This window comes from Zonotrichia albicollis, chromosome 13 (genome assembly GCF_047830755.1).
Source record: "Zonotrichia albicollis isolate bZonAlb1 chromosome 13, bZonAlb1.hap1, whole genome shotgun sequence".
Classification (NCBI taxonomy): Eukaryota; Metazoa; Chordata; class Aves; order Passeriformes; family Passerellidae; genus Zonotrichia; species Zonotrichia albicollis.
In genome coordinates, this window is record NC_133831.1 from 19,358,873 (window position 1) to 19,382,957 (window position 24,085).

General features: G+C 38.9%; 1 protein-coding gene across 1 annotated transcript in view; it reads left to right on the forward strand.

Moving 5' to 3' along the window:
• Positions 1-24,085, forward strand: part of TENT4B (terminal nucleotidyltransferase 4B) — a 39,584-nt gene that overhangs the window by 14,331 nt on the left and 1,168 nt on the right. Inside the window, exons 2-11 of the mRNA XM_074551201.1 lie at positions 7,271-7,394; positions 12,494-12,540; positions 15,303-15,423; positions 16,425-16,532; positions 18,470-18,598; positions 19,877-20,090; positions 20,444-20,570; positions 20,678-20,781; positions 22,253-22,440; positions 23,019-23,183. Of these exons, the coding sequence (XP_074407302.1) occupies positions 7,271-7,394; positions 12,494-12,540; positions 15,303-15,423; positions 16,425-16,532; positions 18,470-18,598; positions 19,877-20,090; positions 20,444-20,570; positions 20,678-20,781; positions 22,253-22,440; positions 23,019-23,183 (1,327 nt within the window). The remainder of the gene's footprint in view (positions 1-7,270; positions 7,395-12,493; positions 12,541-15,302; positions 15,424-16,424; positions 16,533-18,469; positions 18,599-19,876; positions 20,091-20,443; positions 20,571-20,677; positions 20,782-22,252; positions 22,441-23,018; positions 23,184-24,085) is intronic.

Sequence of the window (24,085 nt, forward strand, 5' to 3'; positions counted from 1 at the left end):
GACAGTGGGTGTTGATTGGAGGAAGAAATAGGCTTTCAAGTATTTGCACAGTATAGAAAGTGTAGGTCTTGTAGTGTAAATTTAGTGACTTTTTTTCCCAGAGCATTTGAAGAAACGTACATAATCAATCCACCATAACTGGTGGAAGTGAGCAAACTATCTTCATGTTTTCAAAACTCAGTATCAGCATGATCAGATTAATCCCAAAAGACTTTAGTCCTGGAAATAAGATCAGGGTTCCTCAATCATTTACATATTTGTAGAAATTTTGCTCTCCCTTGGTCCTAAAAGGCAATTCTTTGAATTTCACAGCAGATAACAAATGTTAGTTAGAAAGGGCAAGCTGGTTTTGGGTAAACCCTGAAAGCTACCAGAGGTGTTTTTCTGGGTGTAGCTGTGCCCTTTGAAGTTCTGCTTGCATCTTTCCACCCTTTGCCATCTTGGGGGGCTTGGGCTCCTCCTTGGCTCCCCACAGCTCTGAGAAGTGGCTGCTTTACCTGAACTGATAAAGGTGGTGGAATTGAGCTTGGCTAACCTTGCCCTGGGTGGATTAGGTTGGTTTGTGTAATCCTGTTATAACAGCCCTGTGCCTGGGAAGCCAGGCACTGGTAACAAACTGCTGGGCTACACTGGACAGGGACAGATATAAACCTCATTTGCCTACCTGTCAGCAAAGGGAAATTCTCCATTTGCATCTTAGAAACTTTTCACAGTGGATATCCTGATTTTTAGTGATGTTTTATCCTGATTTTTAGTGATGTTTGGCAATCTTACGGCAGTGGAACACCTGTTTTTTCTACATGTCTGTTTTTAGGTAAACTGTGAAAAGATGGTCTGTGAAGCTGTATTGAAATGGGAGAACTGGAGAAAAAAAGTGAGATATCAAAACCCCAGCTCCTTAAGATTTCCTGGTTTTGTCAAGTTGCTATTTGGGACATGTTTTGGGATGTTTGATTTTAAAGCTCCTGTAGGACATATGTGTCTCAAAATATGGTTACTGTGTGACCTATAATGTATTGATATGGTTCAGTAACTAAGGATATAAAAATTGATAGTTAAAGTCTCTGAGGCTTTTGAAAATTGTTTCCTTTATTATGCATAATTTTATTTTCTTATGAGGACTGATGTGTCAGTCACCATGAAACTTAAGTGCCTATTAAATCACCTGCAAATGCAGTTAAGTGGTTTTTTTTTCAGTAGCTTAAGCCAGGAAATATGAAAAGGATTTGTCTGCTATGGAGGCCCAGGTGGTAGGGAAAGGACCTCAGCAGATGCTTCATATTTACAGTTCCCTTCAGGACTCTTAATGTTTGGTTTTGCCTGAGTTTGTAGGTGGGAAAATAATTTGTGATCTTTACAGTGTCTGCTGTTGTTCCTACTTCATTATTCAGCACATGTAGATGGTAATAGTAATCTAGAAAGTATTTTATTAAGCTTGTGGATGAGCAGTGTTAAAATTGAAGGTTAATTTAGGTAGGTGTTGAATTCCCTAATACAATTGTGAGGGGGAGAGTGAGGATTGGGCTTTCTGTGTCTTTGCCTTAATACAATTGTTGTTCAAAATTATTTCAGAACCAAGTAGGTCATGAATATTAAGGGATAAAGCTTTGTTTAGTTCATTAAACTTATGAAGTTTTGGCAGGATTTACCAGTACCATCTTTTTCTTAGTAAAATTCCTTTGGAGGCTTCAAACTGAAGTTATTCTCTCTCCTGTGCAATGGTAGCTTTCCTTTTGGGAGTGAAGGGATGGATGCAGTTTGGATTCTTAAGTATTGATGCTTTCAGTGGCCAAAATACCTCAGGTTCCTCCTTCACATTCTTCTCCAAAGACAATTACAATCCTGAAATACTACAGTGTTTCTCCTTGTTTCCTTCAATTTTTAAGGCTTTAAATGATAGGGGCAATTAAACATTGTCTTTTAGGAATTAATTATCCAAAGAAAACTCAGATACAAAAGGCTCATTTAGTGCTGCAGGACTATGTTGCAAATATCCCTAAAGTTTAAAGCATAGAGTTTGGGAAGATGAAAGTCACCTGTGTGTTCCTTGCTTGCTTCAGCCTATCATCCACTGAGTTTCTAAATAATTTAGATTTTCATCATTCTGCAAATGAAACTTCCTTCAGAAATCCTGCCAAAACCAAACTGTAGTGCATGAGCACTAGATGATTTCTTTGAGTGTACTTGATATCCACTGTTTTAAATTATCTTCAGTGATGCTGCAAATAGCCTTTTGTGTGCAAAGGAATATATAAGCCCAAGGCAGAGAAGCTCTTTGGGATGGATGAGAAGAATTTTGAACAGTTGGAGCAGAAGCCATGGGTAACGCCCTGATGAGAGAAATTAGAACATGCATGCCTGCGTAATTTCTCCTGTGAAACGAAGAATAAAGAAGAGCCAGAGGAGAATGGAAGTATAGCACAATTCCAGAATGTCTAAACCAGGAATTTTTTAACATACAACCAATTATTCTGGTTAGTATAATACAGTGTGTTGAGACACAAAGCAACACTTAACTGCTAACCTCTGCTTAAGCAAAATGGGTCAGAGTGATCTTCATCTCCCTGACTGCTCTGCTTTAGCAGGACTGGGCTCTGCTTTATCAGGACTGGGCTCTGCTTTATCAGGACTGGGCTCTGTTTAGCAGGACTGGGCTCTACTTTACCAGGACTGGACTCTGCTTTATCAGGACTGGGCTCTGTTTAGCAGTGCTGGGCTCTGCTTTAGCAGGACTGGACTCTGCTTTATCAGGGCTGGGCTCTTTTTAGCAGGGCTGGGCTCTGCTGTAGCAGGACTGGGCTCTGCTGTAGCAGGACTGGGCTCTGTTTAGCAAGGCTGGGCTCTGTTTAGCAGGACTGGGCTCTGCTGTAGCAGAGCTGGACTCTGCTTTAGCAGGACTGGGCTCTGTTTAGCAGGACTGGGCTCTGATTTAGCAGGACTGGGCTCTGTTTAGCAAGGCTGGGCTCTGCTGTAGCAGAGCTGGACACTGCTTTAGCAGGACTGGGCTCTGCTTTAGCAGGACTGGGCTCTGTTTAGCAGGACTGGGCTCTGATTTAGCAGGACTGGGCTCTGTTTAGCAAGGCTGGGCTCTGTTTAGCAAGGCTGGGCTCTTTTTAGCAGGACTGGGCTCTGCTGCTCAGCTGCTTGGGACCGTGGGGGCTGAGGGAATGGTCTCATTCAGCCACTGCTGTGGCTGTCGAGCCGTGGGCACTGTGTCAGTCAGGCTGGCTTCCTCCAAGCTGCCAAAATCTCTGAGGACAGTGTGCTGCTCATTTATTCTGCATCTGGATCTGAGTGCTGAGAAGTGACACTTGTAGTATCTCCAGTTGTGTTTCATAGATGTCCCTCCCATTGTCACTGTTGGTTCCAGTTCTGGACTTGCAGCAGGAGAGTTGTGCTGGTTTAGGTGTCAGGTAGCTGTGTGAGTGTAAGTGCTAGGCCACATTATCTATGTGCTCTGCATATCAAACAGAAATTACATTCTGTTCATACATGATTATTTTTTAACTCATTGCCAGACTTGCAGCAAGATTCATACTCCAGAACAATGTCTTATGTAAAGGAGTTTGAGATTCCTGAATTTTACATTTAGAGCCCACAAGTTGTGCAACAAAATAAAGTAAGTTGTGATCAAACTAAGGAAGTAAGGTAATGCACTATGTTCCATAGTACTTGCTCCTCACAAAAGCTGCAGCTTTTCACCTAAGAGACTTGAGTCTCACAGTCGTGTGTTCCTGGTGGGGCTCTTTAGTGATACTGCTGTGGGAAGTCATTCTTGTGATTTTGCAGCCATAGTTTATTTTTTAATGAAACATCACTATCCCTCTCAGTGGGACATGAAATTAAATTGAGTGGCTTCTTTATAATTCTGTTCTTGCTGTGAAATTCTGATGGAATCAGCTTACCAGACTTGAAAACAGGTGTGATGCAGGTAGAACTTTGTTTTAAAACATGTTTAGAGAAAGTGAAAGAGAGCTTTTAATTTTAAAATGTGTTAAGATTTTCTGAAATACCGGACAAAGATCCACTTGTTTACTCCTATTTGTGTAACGAAAATGGCAAACTAAAATGGCAAACTTCTCTTGTGCATGGCAGAGAATTCTCTCCATGCATCCTAAGTATGTGTTGGGTGTGCTTCAGTATGATTATAAAGCCAAATGAAATAGCTTTCAGTAGTGAAATCAGGTTTATTACAGTGTAATTTCTTTCTATAAACAAGTCTCCCTTTAAGGACTTTTATCTGAAATTACTGATGAATGTAATGGTGTTAAATAATAAAATACTGTTATGATGCCAAAAAGAACATCTCAGTCTCTTTGATCTTCATTTTGGCTAAATATAGAAAATTTCACTAGAGACTTTTGTAAACAGACTCCATTAATCCTAACAAATTGTTTTGAAAAACAGCAACTGTAATAGATGTTGATTAAGACAGTGAATAACCTTGAGTTTTAATTTTCAATACAGCATGAGTTAACTCCACATTAATTGGAGTCACGCCTCTAAGTCATGTTGTACTGCTCTGAAATCCACGTGTGCCTACTTCTGTTTGTCTTGGCTTTAATTAATCATTCCCTTATTTCTTGGCAGCAGCCTGTTATTGGGCAGGGAAATATGGATCCAGGTGTAGTCTTGAGCCCCTGTAGCTTCTGCCTGCCTTCTGCACACCATGGCTCTGTGCAGCACAGGAGGTCCTGGCAGCAGGAGCCTTGCAGCAGATGAAACACAGATATGTCTGTGCTATTTCCAACTGGAGTGCCGATGAGAACTCTCTAGTAGTCTTTAAGCCTTTCTTCTGTCATTGAAAAAGTTCAGATTTCATTTTTTTCTACAGGTGCAGTGTTTACTAACATTCTGTGCATGTGTAATGTAGGTTTGTGTGTTTGCACGTAGCTTAATTTTTTGTTTTGCCACAAAGCTTTTCATGACTACCTAAGAATAAGAAGGATCCCGTTCAAAGAAATGCAGACATCTGTTATTTATATTTAGAAAAAGAAATACATCTGGTTCTGACAACACATCATTATTTTATGTGCTTCTAAAGAATGCAGCAATTGATATGATTATCTGGATTCAGAGTGTCAGTGGAGTTAATAAAGAGCAGTGCCCTGAGAACTGCAGTGTGTGTATGGCTTGGCTCTCTGTGCACTTTGGGGACGTCTTTTCTGATTGCTTTGTTCCTTCAAAGTTCCCTGATGGGACAGGGCAACAATTAACTCCCATAAAGCATGAGCCCAGGAGCAGCTGGGCCCACTAATGATGGGCAGTATGGATTTGTGCTGTGCCGTGCATGAATTTCTCCCCAGGGATACTCCCTTGTTATCATCCCAGCCTGTCTCATGCCATTCAGTGCCCTCAGGCAGCGTGGTGTTGCTCCTCGTGGCTCACCGTGCATGTGGGCATTGAGTCCTTGCTGAAAACACTGCCCCAGAGCAGTTTCAGGTGCCTTGTGGATGTCACCAGTCTGCTCCAGCTGGTCCAGAGGAGCAGAGGCAGAAATGGGGTTGTGTTTCTTGATCAATTCCCCACTGTGCAGCCCCTAAAGACAGACCTGACTCCCAGGTCTTCCTGAAGCTGGTGTACCAATTACAGTTGAAACGTAATTTCTATTTTCAGGAGTTTAATTATTGGGACTTTGCCCTTTTTCCTTGTTACTTCTGGTCTTGAAAGCCAGATTAATGGTCAAGCATGTGGAAACAAATTAGCAATTCAGTACACGTGGCCTGCAGTGGGGACAGAATGAACTTGGTCATTGAAGTGCTCAACTTGTCCTTTATCACCTACTTCTCACCTGGATCCAGTACTTGCACTGGGAAGATAACTGTGAGAAAGTTTAAATGCCAACACATGGAATAGCAGTGAAGAGTAGAACTGGCTGAGAAGCTGAAGGCAGAGTAGTCAGTCTGGTGTAAGGTGCAAGTGTGGTTTGGAATGTGCACATTAACTGCAGGATGTAAGCTTCCAAGGAAAGCAAGAAAGCAGCTGTAGGAGGAGGTAAGAGATGTCCTCTGTCAGAGGAGTTTTTCTCTTAGCCTTATCTGTATAGAGAGTTATGGCAATGGCCACCCCAAGCTGCCAGGCTATTGTGACTGTTCCCCTAACTTGGAGGGGAGGAAGAGAAGCTTGTGTTGTTCATAATACTGCAATATTGGAAGAACTAAACACAGGTAGTGTGAGTTCTTTGCCTGCTCTGACTCTGTTAAACACAACTGTTGGATATTTTAATCAGTTTTATTGACACCTGTATACAGCTTCCAGTTATTAACATTTGATTTATTTAAGTGTGTGTGCAGTAGGGAAGTATTAGATTCCCCATCTCAGCTAAGGCCTTGGTCTTAATAAATTGCTCTCTTCTGGTGGTCCCTCAGAGCTTTAATGAAAGATGCAGTTGTACTTGGTAACTAGAAACAATACATTCTTAAAAGATAACTAGCTATTACTGTAATGGTCATTGCAGAAAACAAATGAAATTAATTTAGTTACTCTGTGGCTGGAATTACATTATTAGTCAAGTTGATGATGTGTTTCTGGTACTACAGAAGCACAGAAATTTGTAGCACTGTATGAAGACATTTTTATTTCAGCTCTCATTACATGCAAGCTAAACATAACTCACTGACAATGAAAAACACATGTAATATGGTAAATTATATATGGGTTAACTGTCAGTCAGTCACTTATTCTCTGAGCAATTGCTGCTGCATGTGTACTACATATTTTCTGGGGTTATGGGGGGAGAGTACATTTTTAGTTTATGTGACTTCTATAAGCAGTAAAAGAAGCAGTTTTTCTAGCTCTAGTACTGGCACAATTACTGTCAACTTTTGCAAGCGTGGTACTGAATACAGACTGCTGCCTGAAGCTCCCTGCCTGGTGCCAAGGGGCTGACTAGGAAGTGTTTTTGTGAAGTGTGTACTCAGAGCTACAGCTGCGCTCATGGTTGAAGACTGAACCATTTCTGTGTTATGCTGGCATTAAAATAGAGTGTGACTTTCAATGTGAATTGAAGGCACTTGGATTTAGATTTGCTTCCATGCTTTTAGCAAATCAAGTGCAATATTGACCTGTTGGCATAAGAAGCTAATTGGAACTAAATGCTACAAAGTGTTGTGAAGGTGGATTTTTTTTAATTGCATGCTGCTCTAAAATTGCCCCTTAATGAAATTGAGAACTAGGAGCTTAAAATATTTTTTGTTAGAATAGTTGATATTTCATTTGCATGTGGGTTTTTTCTGATTATTTGTTCTTTCTCTTTTTATTTCTTTTTTAGTCTTCATGAAGAAATCATTGACTTTTATAAGTATATGTCTCCCAGACCTGAAGAAGAGACAATGCGGATGGAAGTGGTGTCCAGAATAGAAAATGTTATCAAAGAGCTCTGGCCTAATGCAGATGTGAGTAGGACACTGTTTTATTTGTTAATATGTAAAAGCAACATTTTGTGCCTCTTTACTTTATGGAATATTGAATATTGCAAATACTGTTTATTTTTCCATGCTAAACATAAAAAGACTTCTGGTGAAATGAGAGGGGTCATCTTTCTTACTCAAATAATGCAGGGTAACATTTTCTATCACACATAGGATCAAAGACAAGTTAGTCCTGCTGTAGTCAAAGAAAAGGCAAAAGGTGTGGCAATGTTCAGTCTCGTGAATATTTATTTGATAAGGTGAATGGAAACATATCAGACATGCGTGTATTGTGTTTAAAGAAATCTTCTGAAACTCCTGTCTTTAGTAGTAGGGCTTTTAGTTCAAAGACTTGTGATCTTGAATAAATCTGTTCAGGTGGTGTACCAGCAATATCACATTATGTAGACCATGGTATTTTTAATGGGCAGTTATACTAAATTGATATATTTTAGAAATTAAAAAAAACTCAGAAGTCTGTGTTTAGGAAGAAACAAATCTGTAGATCTGTGTGCTGAGCTGTGTAATGCCTCTTTCCACTGAAGTTTTTGCTAGTATGTACTCATTCAAAACAAGAGTTTCTCCTATGTAGGGCTGTGGGGTTTTTTGATAAAGGTTAGATTAAAAAGAAGACAGAGAAGTTGCATTTATAAGTCAGTATGGTTTTATGGGGACACAGTTGGGTTTCTGGCATAATTGAATCTAGTTTAATTATATTCTTCTACTAATATTGTGTTCATTTCCAGAATGTAAATTTCAAGCTGTAGTCATCTATTTGTAGAGAACAGTAGCTGAAAATAAGGGCTTGTTAGCCAGAATAGCAAACCAGATTCAGACAGCAGAACCTCTAGTATAAGGAATGCTCTTTGATCCTGCCACAGTAAAAGACAGTGTTTTGGCATGAGTGACTTAAATCCACTGTTCATTTCAAATCTTCTTAACCTGTTTTTTGGAATGCCTTTTTAGAAATTGGCAGAATATGACAGAATGTGAATTCTGTATAAGTTCTATGTATGTGATTTGTGGTTTTGTGTGTAGAATATACTCACATTTTCCAAGAGGTTATTGTTATGGACAATGTATCAGAGAGCATCATATGGAAGGAGCACTCCACTCATGATTGCTGCCTTTGCACAGCTGGAGGGAGGTGTTTGAGTCATTACTCCACAGGTCTGGCAATTTTCTCTTTGAGCAAACGCAGTAACCTTTCCATGGGAGCTGTGTAAGAGAGCAGCATGTGCCACAGGTGTGGCACAGCTCTCCTCTAACCCAGTGGGACAGCCAGGTGCACCCTGATCAGGAGCAGGAGTAGTGGTCTGGCAGGCAGTAGTGCAGGAAACAGTGTGGGTGCAGCACCCTGTGAGTGCCTTGGAGGAGAGCATTTCACCAAAACCACTGAGGCTTCAGCCTAGAGATGTTGCAATTTCCTAGGCAAGTTTGTGTGCTGCAAACTTAACTAGGCTAATGGGGTGAATGGATTTATTACCAGGGGATCTCTCTTTGTCACCATGAGCACTTTGAATGGGGCACAAGAACATACTGCTTCCAGAGATACTCTGTGGGACAGGCTTGATCTGTAAAAGTCCTTTGTATTAAAAGTAACTTTTTATGTCCATATACAACATACATATTTGTGTGTGTGTGTAACTTTACATCCTTGAGAAAATAGTCTTCCTTTAAGCTGCTGAAAGTTTTCTGTAGCCACCAGGTATTTAAGGAGGGGAAGCAAATTACGAGTCCTACCACAAGCGACAGCTGACCACTGGGCTTAGCTGTAACGTGACTGAGGGGAAGCGCACACTGTGTAGTTGAAAAACCAAAGTTCACTTTTCAATTAGTGCCAGTTAAATCTGCCAGGACTGTCTTTCTCCACTGTGCTTGAAAATGTTAGAGAGCGAGAGCATGCCAGTTCTTTTTCTCAAGTCAGTAACTGTTCTTCAAAGCCCAAGTGCATTTTGTCTGCAGTTGTTACGTTGAGGAAGAATTCTCCTTTTGTATGTCCTTCCGTTTTCTGGAGGCTGAAAGGGAACTGAATGGTGACAGCAGCATTACTGTGGTGTTATTTTTCCAAAACTTATTTTGCCACATCAGCTTGGGAACTGAACCGCTGAACTCAACTGTGTTCAACTTGGACAGTCTCTTGTAATTTTTCAGTCCTTTGAGTTAATCACTAACCTTTTGGCAATCTGTGTTGGTTTAGCTACTTCTAAGATTCAAGTTTTGGGTACATGCTCTGGGAAGGTGGAGTGTTACCTGGTCCAATGTCCTCAGCTCTAACTGTAGTGTAAAGTGATGAGTTAATATTTAAGCTGTTCGTTTTGAGTCGTTGATACAGCCAGACTAGCTTAAATAAACTTGGAAGCTAAACATACACATTTAGCTTGTAATTTCCCACTAAACACATAGGTAAGACATAAAAAAAAATATATATAAATACATAAAAATCCAATACTAAGAAAAGAAAAATATGGCTTCATGAATTTAAATGTACAGAGAATGTACATGTGGAATGTGCCTGAGCACATCCCTTTTTTTCCCCCTCTCCTGTTCCACTTAGGAAAAGGCTGAAAAAGCAGATGGAAGGGGGGTAAAACTAGGTATCCTAAACTGTTACTTTATTTATAGAAGTTAGCAATTGTGTCATTTGCTCTCTTACTCAAGGGAATGTGCTTAGAAGGAAACATTCCTAGTAAGTGAGAACTGTTCTTGGCATCAGCAGGGCTCTGACCATAAGAAACACTTTAATTACGCTGAAACCAAACAACCCAAAACATTTAAATGAAAACTTTTTAAGACAAATATTTTTGACAAGTTCAGTAAGAAAATTTGGCTACTAAACAAATAAGTACTTACGCAGTTGAATTTAGGATACATTTGTAATGATATCCTCAGCTTCATGTCCATGTGACCACATAGATCTGAAAAGAGGGAATGTTACATATTTCACACACTTAAATTATGCAAATACTATGATTGGGAATGAAGGTAGAAAGATGAACTCTAGTTCAACAAACTTCAGAAAATTCTACTGAAAGTTGTAGAAGAAAAGGAAATTAAATTGGCTGTGGATTTTTTTTTTGTTGTTCTTTTGACAGAGGGATTTTGGTACCAGAAATTTACCATGCTTTTGTGGGTTTCCATTCTTTTGTGCTTAGTGAGCATATATTTGGACACATACTGTAATTAAATCCTTCAGGGACTATGGAATTTATTATGAACAAGTTCACAGAAGTGTGGGATAAACAGTAACAATAGCCTAGAGGAGTAGGAGTTATTAGAGTACTGTGGAGACTGAAGTTATCTTATGAGTGCAAATACAGATCTCTGTCCACAAGCAATAAGAACATGATCAGCAGCATTGGCACACCACAAAAACATCTCAAGTCATAATAGTGTTCTGGTTTGGGATGCTTTCAATACATGCATGGCTACAGAGCTTCAGCAATTTAAATTTCAAATTGATAATAAATCAAAATATTTTAAAATTTGTGTTCTGATTTCTCCACTCGTCCTCTTTTGTTTTTCCAGTTTTTGTGAGAGAGTGGTTGAAGTGTGGGTGTGGATTTCTTTTTTAATAGTTCAGTGTTTCTCATACTTCAGATTATTGTAGAAGAGCAGATGTTGTCTCATTCCTTTTGGTAAAGGTCATATATGTTGTATCAGTTAGTTTATGAATACTTTCAGGGTTGTTTATTCAGTAAAGGCTCTCTTTGCTGTTCAGCTGAATACACTATTTTGTTTGATATTGTGAAAGCACATTTAGTTTTTTCCGAACCCATCAGTGGCTGTTTTATTGTGCAAAAGCACTTTTCTTGTGTTTTTGGTGCCTGAATGAATCCTGGTTTGACTGAACCCAGTTTCATAGAGGATACTTTTATTACTACCCTGGATAAACATAGTGATTATTATTATTATTATTACATTCTTGGCTTTGTGATGCCTTTCTGCTTTTGTACAATATTGATGTTTGTGCTGTGGCACCTCTCACAGTCTTTGCCAGTTTGAGAAGCTATGAACTGTCAATATTAAGTTGTGTATGTACTTTTTATTGGGCTTGAGGTGAGGGGCTGAGAGGAGTGAAGTGATAAAAAATAATCAGGAAGAAGCACTCAAACTGCTTCTTAGTCTACTAAACTATTAAGGCACTTGCAAAACATCATCTTTTCTTCTCTTTTTCTTATCCTGAAGGAGAAAAACATAAAAAGTGGGTCATTGACATACAAGTAGGTGGCAATCAAGCTGGTGTATGAGACTCATTAAAGCAGAATACTCAAGTCTGTATAAGGTGGCTCCAGGAAACATCAGAAGAATGGCTGAAAATTAGCCCAAATGTGTAGATATTTTTTACTTTGAAGTCTCCCCAACCTCCCTTTGAGACTCAGCACATGAGTCTGACCTCCCTGCAAGGCTTGGCTAGGTAATGAGAGCGTGGTTTTGGACAGCTACAGGGGAAACCTGATGGTTGACACCTCCAGTGCTAGTAAAAATCCAGCATAATAAAGTAATTCTGTGGGATGTGAAGTTCTCTGAAACTTCCATTTGTTGTTTAAGCAGAAATAGACAGAGTTGTGGTACTTGCTTTGTAATGCAGAAAAATAATGGGGCATGATGGAATTGATTTTCTTTTAAGTATGCAAAGCAATGGAAATATGTTCAATTTCGAAATGCCTAAATTCTGAGAGGTATACTTTGGGATGTGTAAACAAAAATCAAATTTAACTGATACTGTTTTTCTTAAATATTCTGTTATCATTAAGCATTTCAAAATCTTGGGTTCTGGATTTTGACAAATTTGGTAATGGGAACAATTTTTACATTGCAAAGCAGTTGTTTATTAGAAAAGCCAAAGTTATTAATGTTTTATGAGTAAAAACAGTGAGGATCAGCTGTTTGCAGTACATTGAAGGTATGTATTCTTTAACAGATGTGTTCAGTTCCTGTTAGCAATACCAAAATCTACCAATGGAGGGTAGCAATAGCCAGCCTTTACAGGCAGCCTAGTAATAAACTTTGTCTTCTGAAGCCTGAAAAATTTCTTAATTCATCCTATATGTTTTCTCATATATCCTTTTCTTGTGTTTCAGGTGCAGATATTTGGAAGTTTTAAGACTGGTTTATATTTACCTACAAGGTTAGTAATTTTTCAGTGTAAATTCCACACAAAAGAAAAGTAACTTGTTGGACCTGTAACCCTGGGGTCATTTATCTGCTCTGCCTGGATCTGTGTTACTTGTGTCAATACTTGTTATGCTAAGCAAGTGTTTAGCTATTAGTTCTCTGCAAAGTGTACAGAAATGCAATAAATAAGACTATTGACTGTAACATGTGTCTCTATAGATCTTGCATGTATCAGTAGAAGGTTCTGAAATACCATGTGGTCAGAAAAGGCTTGTGTTGGAATTTGGCTTCATTTATGCAAAAAGAAGATGTTGGCCCTAAAAGAAAAGCTAAATTTTATTTCCACAGATGACTAAATTGAAACTTTTAACATAATGTTGTTAATATTAGCGCTGAAGAAAAAATATTACAACAAAACTGGGTTTTTTCTTTCAGTCTTCTTTTGTGAAATCTGTACAATAGTCAACATCTACCTTTTCCAAATTTATTGCTAGTTTTCATAAAGAGTCTTTAATCAATGACACTGGTATCTTCTGTGTAGAAATTGTGAGTATTTATGACAACTAAATAGAAATGGAGTGAAATGCTTAAATGGTTGTAGGGGATAAACACATTTAAATAGCATAAATCTGAGGATAGCTTTTGAACTGAGTTCCATACTTTGGGAACAGGAGGACATCTAGTACTGACTGCAGGTGAGGGATATCCTCATCATTGTTCCATCTCCATTTGTAAAAGAAAGAACCTGACAGATGCTTTAGTTCCTGCTTTAGTTTCAGGAGTTGTAAGGAAGTCTGATTTCTCTGGTTTTGTTTGTAAAGCCAGAAGTGAGGTGTACAAATACTCATTGTTTTCACATTTGGCCTCATTCCTGGCCTTATTAAAATTTATTTTAAATAGGCTTAATTAAATATGATTTGATGCTGGTAATGCTAGAGAGATATTCCTGGTGACTTGATGGATATTTTACTATATTTGCTTGATTGTTTGATTGTTTTGAAACAGATATAACAAAAATGTTTTTCTGTTGTCATATACTGCCTTTCTTGAGTATTTGTTTCAGGTGAGGTTTTGTGGGAGAACAAATGCAGATACTTTAAATGCAGTACATAAACCCACAAAAAACCTTCCTGTGGCAGTGCTTGCCACACTTTCAAAATAGTCATCATTTGTGTATTGGTCATTAATTCGCTGTTGCCTTCTATCAAAGCTTCCCTCTGCCCTAGGTTTTCCCTACCTCTCAGTTTGTTTAGATTTCAGGCTTTGGGTTTCAGAAAGGCCTGAAGTGTGTTTTTAGTGCTGTGTCTCTCTGTTGGGATTTGCTCTGTATCCATTAACTGAAGCTGCTGCTGAAGGTTTGGGCACTTTGCTGCTGCATCTGTGTCCCTTTGCAGGCAGTGTGTGTGCTCAAGGTGGCAACAGAGCTGCTTTTTCTCTCTTGGTGTGCATCAGGAAAATGTCTCCTGTTTTTAGCTGTCAGCAGTGGGTTTAACAGTAATTCAATTTAGAAGAGACATGTCCAGCAGCATTTCCTGCTCTCCAGGCCAGTTTTGAACACCTTTCTGAAAGAGGCAGGTGCTGCCTGTCCTTGTCAGCCCAGCAGTCTGTGGCTGAACTGCTGCTTCAGGACACAGCTCATCTAGTGCAGATGCAGTTTCTTTGGGATTGTTGAAGCAGTGGTGTTTGTCAGTCAGCAGATCTGTAGGATCTCTTGCAGGGGGAAGTACTTCTTAACTTTTTTGTGTTTTCTGTTACACAGTTTCCCATCTCACTGAAGCACCGTGCTAGCATAACTATAGGGTTGCACACTCACCTCCTCTGTGTTCCTGGCCAAGCAGGGGAATCAAAGGACTTGGGGAGCAAGGAGGGAGAAGCTCAGGATCTCACAGTAGCCCTCAGTGGCTCAGATGTGACACCTGCCACCTTTTGAGTTTGAGTTCAGGGATTGGATTAGGGTGTCAGCTTCCTGTGTAATGAAATGGTTTTGTGTGTGCCTAGGGAGGAAGTGTAGTAGGATGGAGACACCCCTTCAAAGAGCTGAGTTAATGAGTGAAGTTAATTAGTGGCTTGATCTTATTTAATAGCTTGTTGCTTCCTGAAGTCCAGGTTGCCATGTTTTCTTCTCCCTTGCCTTGTCCCTGTTCTTGGTACTGCAGGCCAGCAGCTTACCCTGTGCCCTCTGGTGCTCTGATCATCCAGAAAAGCAACTCAGAGATGCAGAGAGACAGGAAATTACCCCAGAATGTTCTGTGGGTCCTTTAAAGGGGGAGTGAAGAAGGTTTCTGCCAGACCCAGTAATAGGTTGAACTGATTGGCTGTGGATTAGGCTGGAGCAAAGGAGGAGACAGGGTCATGCATGTGGGGGTAGAGGATGGGAAACTGGACTTTTCCTTTTGGTGTCAGGCTGTTAAATCAACATTCCTGATGAATACAGCCCAAAGGTGGTGATTCACAACAAGTTCATTTCTTGCTCTGAATCACTCCAGAGAAGCTGATCCCTCTCTGCTCACAGTGTGGCCTGAGGAGACTAATTTTAGGCTTTGCAGTCTAATTGATTTATGTTTATCTGTCCCCTCCTCCAAGTAACCTGAAATGGTCTGTATTTCCCCAAGTGTAAGAGTTCATCTCCAGTCATTTCCTGGGAAAAATCAGAATTAATTATTTGGTTCAGCTATGTTCTCTCAGCTTTATTTGAGTTATGTATAGATGTCAATTGTTTGTATTTTAAGTTTATCATTCTTTTAATTTGAATAAATATATTTTTTTCCTTTTCAGTGATATTGATTTAGTTGTGTTTGGAAAATGGGAGACATTACCTCTTTGGACCCTGGAAGAAGCTCTTAGAAAGCACAATGTAGCAGATGAAAACTCAGTAAAGGTTTTAGATAAAGCAACTGTAAGTTTGGGGGAAGAGGGTATTCCCTTGTTTTAAGCTGAATTTTTAATCAAAGAAAGATGTTGGTTAAAAGAATGAATTTTTATAAGCAGTAACTTATTTTGTATATTAAATTTGAAATAGAAGATAAAGAACTTTTTTATTTAGTATGATTTTTACTACTAACAAAATAATTGATACTACAATAACAAAAGCATTTTTTCTGTTGTGGAAATTGTCTGATATTTGATATGCACAACATGTTGCTTTTAAGAGAGATTGGACTAGTCAGTGTTGTTCATTGATGTTTTTAAACCAGGGCATTTCTGGACTGAGTTTTTACATAAGTAATTTTTCTTGCAAGTAGGCAGGTATAATCAGTTTTCACGTAGAAGTACTAAGTACAGCATTGTCTAAATAAGTAGTGGTATGTCTTGCAAAAAATAGATAAATTCTATTATGATTTCCTATTTTTTGCTCATTGTAAGAGTATTGGGATATCTAAGTCATAGCTGTTATTAGTAGAGAGAGGAAATTTGATGGTCACTCAGGTGGAGACACATCAGAGTACTCTCCATATCTTGTACTTCTTAATTGAAGTTCATTTTGGTGAGGAAGTGATGACCCCAGTGACATGAGTTGTGTCATTTCTGATGTCTCCAGGACCATTTCTCTGTTTCTCCAGTGTTTGTCTCCCTCTGGTGTTTATGGTCTCCACCAGAGCTGAGCTGCTGCAACAGCAACTCACCCAAACCAGTCCAAAATAAATCACCTGGAAGGTGAAGCATTAAGTTCTGTTCAGCAGGACAGTAAATTGAAAATAGTGTTTATGAGTTAGAAAAGTCAAGTTTATGTAAACACATTGGCAAGGCAATGAGTTCATTAATAGGAGTCCTGATTTCACTGCCTACCTCCTCTATAAATTAATAAAAAACTTCAGGTTTGCTGGTGCATTTAAGTCATAAATGAAACCAAGTGTGTCTTGGAAATCTGTATTGACTTATTATATCCTTCTTTTGCAGGTACCTATTATTAAACTGACAGATTCCTTCACTGAAGTAAAAGTTGATATAAGCTTTAATGTACAGAATGGGGTTAAAGCAGCCCAGCTCATCAAAGATTTTATCAAGGTTAGGCAACACTCTCATGGAACTATACACTGAGTATTTGATAACTTAATTTTGTTTTCTGTTTTACTTTGATTGCATCCTTACTAGAGATACACTTTTACTCTGTTGTTTTTTGTTGTCTGATAATGCTGAGGGATAGTCTTAAGTTGTAGATATATTGCCTTAAAAAGCATGAAGATACTAAAATAGAAGAATAAAATGTGGAGTAGTTTTAATGGTACAATGATTAAGAAAAATGCACTATTGCCTGTTTTAAGTGTTCTGTTCCTTTAACTGCAGTTCATTGAGCTCTGCACTTCAGAATTTCAAGATGTGAGATAGTCTTCTCATGAAAGCCTGAAGGTGTTTTTGTGTGTGAAAGCATAGAAAATCAAGTTGCCTGTGTTACTTGTGACCTTCTGGCCTTGGGTCAGGGGGTGAGAGGGGTCTGTGCCCCTGGGGATGGAGCAGGAGCTGTGTGTGGCAGCAGGGACAAGGCTGCAGCCCTGTGGTACCCCAGCCCAAAGAGCAGAGCAGCTCTGGTGCCAGCAGCTGGGGCAGAGAAGTGGCCAGGGAGGATGTGCAGGCTGTGGGCAGGGTCAGCAGCAGTGTGGGGCAGCAGGGACCAGGCTGACAGTGCAGGGCAGCAGCTCTGCAGCAGAGTGGAGGCACTCCCAGCAAGGCTCCCACATGGTGCTTTCCCACAGGGCTGTTCTCCCTGCAGGCTCAGCCAAGGCTGTGCAGCTGTGCAGCACCACAGCTGGCCCTGAGCACGGGCAGCTGAGGAGGAGGAGGTGGCACAGGCTGCTCTGGAGGGTCCTTTGTTTGACTTGGAGAAAACTTGGTGTGTTCTTGCCAAGTAACTTTGTTGGTGTTCTTGAGGCACTCTCTATGTAACACTTGTAGGGCCTTCTCTTGGGTCTTACTTTATCACATATAACTTCAGTACCTGAGATGTCATATTTGGCATTAGGCTTGGAAATGCCTCATTTCTCTTCATCCAGGTTGTTTAGGAAATCCGAGGTAGTTGGAGCCTTTATTAGCAGTTTTCCAAGAAAAATCCCATCTCTAAATTTTGGTATATACTGATATTCAACACTTCAGCTTGTGACTGGAAGTTCTTAGTTCAAAATCTTCGGTTAGATAGTTAGGGATCTTCAGTTAAATAGGGCTCCCAGTACTCACCATCAGGCTCCTGAAGAGAGGTTCTTGGCAAAATCCTTCTTTCCCTTTAATCTTTTTGCAGTCACGGACATAGTGATCCACATTTCATCTGTGACACTAAGGAACTTCTTGGCTCTGTGTTGATAAAAGCAGGGATCTTATTAATCCTCTTTTGCCCCTCCCCTGTGACGGGTGTACAGAGTGCAGACGTAGCCCAGCCTCCACTGCTGTCCCAAAGCAGCCTCTCAGGGGAATCCATGCACATAAACCCTTTAAAGGACCAGTTACCCAAAGGTATTTTGCTTTATTGAAGATGTTACCTGGGTGTAATAATTTTGAAGGGCTTTCTTTAACTCTGGGCATCTGAAGTACTTGCAGGACAGAAATCTCAGGGCACTTTGAGCTACCTCTCAATTGTAGCAAGAAGGTTTTGTTACAGATGTCAGTGTCTCCACAGTTGTTCCTTTGCCATATTTTTCACTTGTATGAGAAAAGTAAGTGTGTGTATATATATATATATATATACATTCAACACAAATACTTCTGATTTTACAATGTAATAACTTTTTTCTCTTGTTAATATCTGCCACCAGAGTCAAACAGGTAAAATACCTGTGTTGATTGTAGGCAGGGCATTTGCTCTTCTCCACAGTAACTAAAAATGATAGGTTAGATTAATGATTAGATTAATGATAATTACCTTAAAGGCAAAATATAATAAAACATGGTTTCAGTATGCTCTCCATTGTATGCATGCACCACAGTATTGTAACAGCTTTGTTTTTCTCTTTCAGAAATATCCTGTGTTACCATTTCTAGTTTTAGTATTGAAACAGTTCCTGTTGCAGAGGGACCTTAATGAAGTATTTACAGGTGGAATTGGTTCTTATAGTCTCTTTTTAATGGCTGTCAGTTTCCTTCAGGTAAGTTCATTGGAATCTGTCAATGCCATTGTGCCTAAGGACATCACCTTAAGAAGGAATTTGATCAACCCTCCAGTTTAATAATTTAAGTTATCATTTTTTGGGATTGCACCCCCTTTTCATTTAAAATTAGGTATGTCCCATCTGTTTTCTGTTCCTTCTCTGATGCTGATACTTTTGGTACAAAAGGTGTTTAGAACATCTGTTGGTGTACCAATGCCAGGCACTGATATATATGATTTTGATACACATGATGTGACATGTGTCATTCATGGTAAAACAACTTGAATATTGTATAACTTGCTTGGAACAAGTTCCATAAGGTTGGTGTTAGCTGAGCTGTCCTTTGTGACAGTCCTGATTGGTCTCCAGGTCACACACCCTGTATGTGCTTTCACAAATGCAGTGTAATCTTGGTTCTCTGGGTTACTAAGCAGATATCAAACAAACATCTTTTGCAACTTTCTCTTAAATCTAATAGAACAAAATGCATGAGCTAATCTATATTGTTGTGCCTGGGAGAGGGAAATACTGAACAAATATGAAGTAGCTGATTTCTGGCTGTATCAGCCCTGTTCTTTTTCCTGAACTACATGTTATACATAACTGTGTTTGCAAGTGTATGTCCAAACTTTTCCAGACTGTAATTGCTCTAAAATCTGAGCCTGGAACTGGAGCTTGGTGTTTGCTGAGTGCCTTTGCAGTTCCCTGCTGAGCACAAAACAAATAAGGGCAACATGCATATAGTTTAAAACCATAATCTCTCCTAATCCATTTTCTTATATTGAGTAGCAGCACTTCCGTTTGCTCATTAAAAAATATTTTTAAAAAAGTTAAATTTCATATCTGTTACAACTCTGAGCTGGTTTTGTCCACTCAGGCTGCCTCTCAGGCTTTTTCCTTAACAGTAGAGGGGATCCTGTGTTTAGCTGTGCACATGAGAAGTCTGTATTTGTATTGCAGACCCAGGTTTGTGAGGTACAAATATCTGCTTTTGCACAAGAACCCTGCCATTAGTGCTAGAAGTTCACTTATTGGACTAAAAGTTCAAATGCACAAAGATTAGTGTTTGACAGCCTTTTTTTGAAGAGGTAATTATGTTATAAAAGTTGTCATAGCATCTCATTTTAGAGATGCAAAACTGCTTAATCAAGGGAAAATACTTTATTTAGACATATCTGTTTTATTTTTTATTTCTGTATTTAGACATGTTTTCTGTGAAAAAGAGAAAAACTTAAAGTCATCAATGAATGATTTTTTTTTCTCTCTTCTTAATAGCTGCATCCCAGGGAAGATGCCTGTATGCCCAATGCCAACTATGGTGTTCTTTTAATAGAGTTTTTTGAATTATATGGACGTCACTTCAATTATCTGAAGACTGGAATCCGAATAAAGGATGGTGGCTCTTATGTTGCCAAGGATGAAGTGCAGAAAAGCATGTTGGATGGCTACAGACCATCAATGCTCTACATTGAGGATCCATTACAGCCAGGTATCCTCAGAAACCAAAATGGAGTAGCACTACTATTAAATGTTTAATAGATGCACTGCAGGATTTTTTTCTCTTCATATATTTTACTTGTACCCAGAGAATTGCTAGTCTGGACTTCTTTACATTTAAATCCCTGTAGATATTTTAAGTTGTTTATGCTAAATAAATAAATAAATAAATAATAATAGTAAAATATATATAATATTTCTGCTTTATGCTAATCCTCTTCTACGAGAGGTGGCTACAGTTAGTTGGGACTTAAGAGCAATTTTAAAAACAGATTACTGTCTTGTGCCTGAAAGGTGATGACCATAGTTTCAATCTTACTCATTTATTTATATTCTTATTTTAAGGTAATGATGTTGGGAGGAGTTCCTATGGTGCCATGCAAGTGAAGCAGGCTTTTGATTATGCTTATGTTGTTCTGAGCCATGCTGTTTCCCCAATAGCTAAATATTATCCTAACAACGAAACAGAAAGGTAAAGTCTCCAAGTCTAAATCTCAAACATTCATTGCTTACATTTTTCTGTCTCTAAAAATTAATTGTGGTGATGGTTTTGGGTTTTTTTTTTTTCCTGGTTTGCAGTATATTAGGGAGAATAATTAGAGTAACACAAGAAGTGGCCACATACAGAGACTGGATATCCAAGCAGTGGGGAATACAAAGCAGAACAGAATCTTCATGTAATGGTGAGTTCTGACTCAGCAGGGATGAGGGGGAAACTTCCTGCACATTTTGCTTGTATAGATTTTATTGTTACTTTTGCCTCACATAAGTCTATGTGTGCATCTTACTAGTAGTTTCTTCTTTATTTTCCAGTATTCATGTCTTTTCATCCAGAAAAGTCAGATTTGTACAAGAGTAAAATGTCCCCATCTTTGTTGTATTACAATAGATTTGGTTAGTAGAGAGATCTGTAAAGAGTGCTGCCTTCCAAAAAGAGACTTTGGAAAAACTTCCAATTGAAATTACCACATTGTCAGTGTCACACTTCCTTTGTCCTTTAAATATGGACAAGGTTTTAACAAGTATTGCTGGGCATGCTAGTTTAAATCTGAATCCTTAAATACTGCATTTTTAATAGTAATTTTTAAGTCTAACACCAAATGTGTGAGGAAGAAATACTTAAGCCAGGATTCACTATGTAAGTGGAATAAGTCTTTTAAACAGACAAGTCTTGAAATGTCAATCATGATCTTGTTTTTAACAAATGGAAACACAAAATTGAGCCAGAGAACTTGGTGACAATTCCCTTTGGAATCACCTTTAATCCATTGCCCATCTTCTGACTTCAGCAGCCAGTTGCCACCCTCTCTTGGTGCAGGTGTATCTGCTGTCTGGAAATTTTTTAACTAGAATTAATTTTCATACTCTCCAGTTAATTTTAGAATGTTTCCTGTCAGAAGTGTTCTCTTGTTAGCAATTAATCAGAGAAGATGTTTCAAGGACCCGTTCTTTTGGCTAGGCTGGGATTTTTTTTACTTGTTTTTAGAAGTTGTGTGTGTGATTTGTCAGCTGGATGTGCTCTGTGCCATTGGAGCTGTCACCCTGCAGGCCCTGAGCTCCCATCACCTCCCTTTTAGCTGCCTTTGTGCACAGACATCATGTAAATCTCTACCTCCTAAGTGTCTTATTTCAGATAAAACAGCAATCAAAAAAGAAAAATAACCCTGTATTAATAACGCTGTGACAGTAAAAGTGATTGTCTTGTTGATTTAGTTCATATCTAAGTTCCAACTTTTGTATTAAGGCAGAGCTTAGTGATATATGAGAGTTCTGTATCTTGAATTTTCACTGTAGGAAATCCTACAAAGTAATGGGGCTTATTTGGAGTTCATCTGATCCTAGAAGCTCCAGCAGAAGAAAAATTGGAGTTGCTGAGTACTGGGCATACAGAATTTAAATCTCTGTATTTGAGTGCTGTTAAGTGTGGCATGAAACAATCTACAGCAGCACATCTGAACTTTGTTGCTGCCTTCTTCCACATCTTCTGTCCCTAATTTCCATCTCAAACCATGGGCAGTGCTCAGTGCATTAATGTCCATGTGTTACTGTGGATGTAACATGTATTTTGTATTTTAGGGGCTATATTAAATAACCTCAAGGCAACATGTTTTTGCATTTAAATGTGTGGTGATGCTTCTGTTTTGTTTTTACTAGGTAATGGAGTGACCTTGATAGTAGATACTCAGCAGCTGGACAAATGCAACAATAATCTTGCTGAAGAGAATGAAGCACTGGGAAAGCCTAGAAATAAAACTTCAGAAACACTTAGTAAACATTCTTCAAATTCTTCATCAGGTCCTTTATCGTCATCATCATCTACATTGTCCAGCTCTAGTGATGTAGTAAGTACTGGAAGTATTCTGACTCTGCTTTTTAAAATTTCTTTGGGTTTTTTCCCTTCTGATTTATATTGTCACAAAATACATTTTGGGAGCTCACAATCCTAGTCAATTAATTCATCCAGAATCCTAACTTGCATAAGATGTTAATTCTTATGCAATTTCTACACATACAAGTTGCAGTGCGTTTTTGACACAATACGTGTAGAAAGTGAATATATAGACACAAAGTTTCACAGCCCTCTTTTCTCTGGGAAAACTGTATTTCAAAAGTAAAACAGACTGCCAATCCTAAGCCACATGCTTTAAAAAACAAACAGGCCAAAAGCTTTGAAAAAGATCTTTGTTTGGGAATTTTACTTAAAAAATAAAAGGCAAATCTCAAAACCAGAATCACACATCAATACATCTTTAAATTTGTTTTACTTGATAAGAATTCTGGATTGAAAGAATTTTAATATCTAGTAAAGTAAACAAGTTTTCAGTTTTGTCCACTGTTAACTTTATTTTTAAAAGAAAATTCACTTTTAGAAATACTCACTCTTAAGAAAAGCTCACTAATCCTTTACATTTTCCTGAAGGATTCTGATGGAACACCTTGCAAAACCTCTAAACAGTTGAGTTGTCGTCAGTCTACCACAAACAGAGTGGGGTCACAAGAAGTGTCACTGGAATCCTCCCAGTCAAGTGGGAAAACACAAAATAGCCAAACAGCCAATACATCCAGCAACACGAACAAATCTCAGGTTTGTGAAATGTTTGAAAACAACAACTGTGTAGATTATTTGAATATTACACATATCCTCCATGGAAGGGTAATTTGTTCTGGAAAGGGAACACTGCATTTTTCACCTCCCTTTTGCCCCATTAAAAATCTCCCAGCGCTGATTGTTTCTAATGCCACCTGGTTCTCTGTTAAGCTTGCACAGATGAATTTGCAACCGTGGCTTTCCCAACTTTAAAAGAGATGAAGTTGGTCTGACTTGTACACCAAATTTGCCAGAGGTGTTCAGCTGTGTTGCACCCATTTCCTCCTTTGCAAAAAGCACACCAGCCAAGTTTTGATTGCAAAATATGAGAGATGAGGTGTGCCTACACTCAGTGAAAGCAGTTAGCAAAAATGTGTGTTTAAAACTCTGACTGACTGCTCTTTTAGCTGTTGGTACTTGTTGCTCTGTCTTCCACAAAGGGAGGTGAAGATTCTTTGTGATAGATGACATTCACCCTTGTTTTCCCCTATGGCCAAACATCCTTATGTGACAACTATCAGAACTTACACATTTAGAAGATTTTCCAACTGAGGAATGCTTCAGTATTCTGAAAATATTCTGTGCCTCTATATACAGTATACCCTGGATATAAGCAGTTTAAATTCTTGCACTTTTTCAGAAATTGGGTCTTTGTGTTTGAAACATAGTCCACAACCTTCTGGAATACTTTCCTTGAAAATAATTCTGAAGACATGCCTCTTATCTGCTGATGATTTGTCTTCTAACAAGACAATTCACACACCTGACCTTGGCTGTGCTATGGGTGTGTGTTTGTATTATTGGGCAGAACTAATTCCAGGCTGGAACGTGCGTGCCCATGATCTCATCTCTGAAAAGATGGGGTATGTCAGATCATGGGCATGCACAGATTTGAGCAA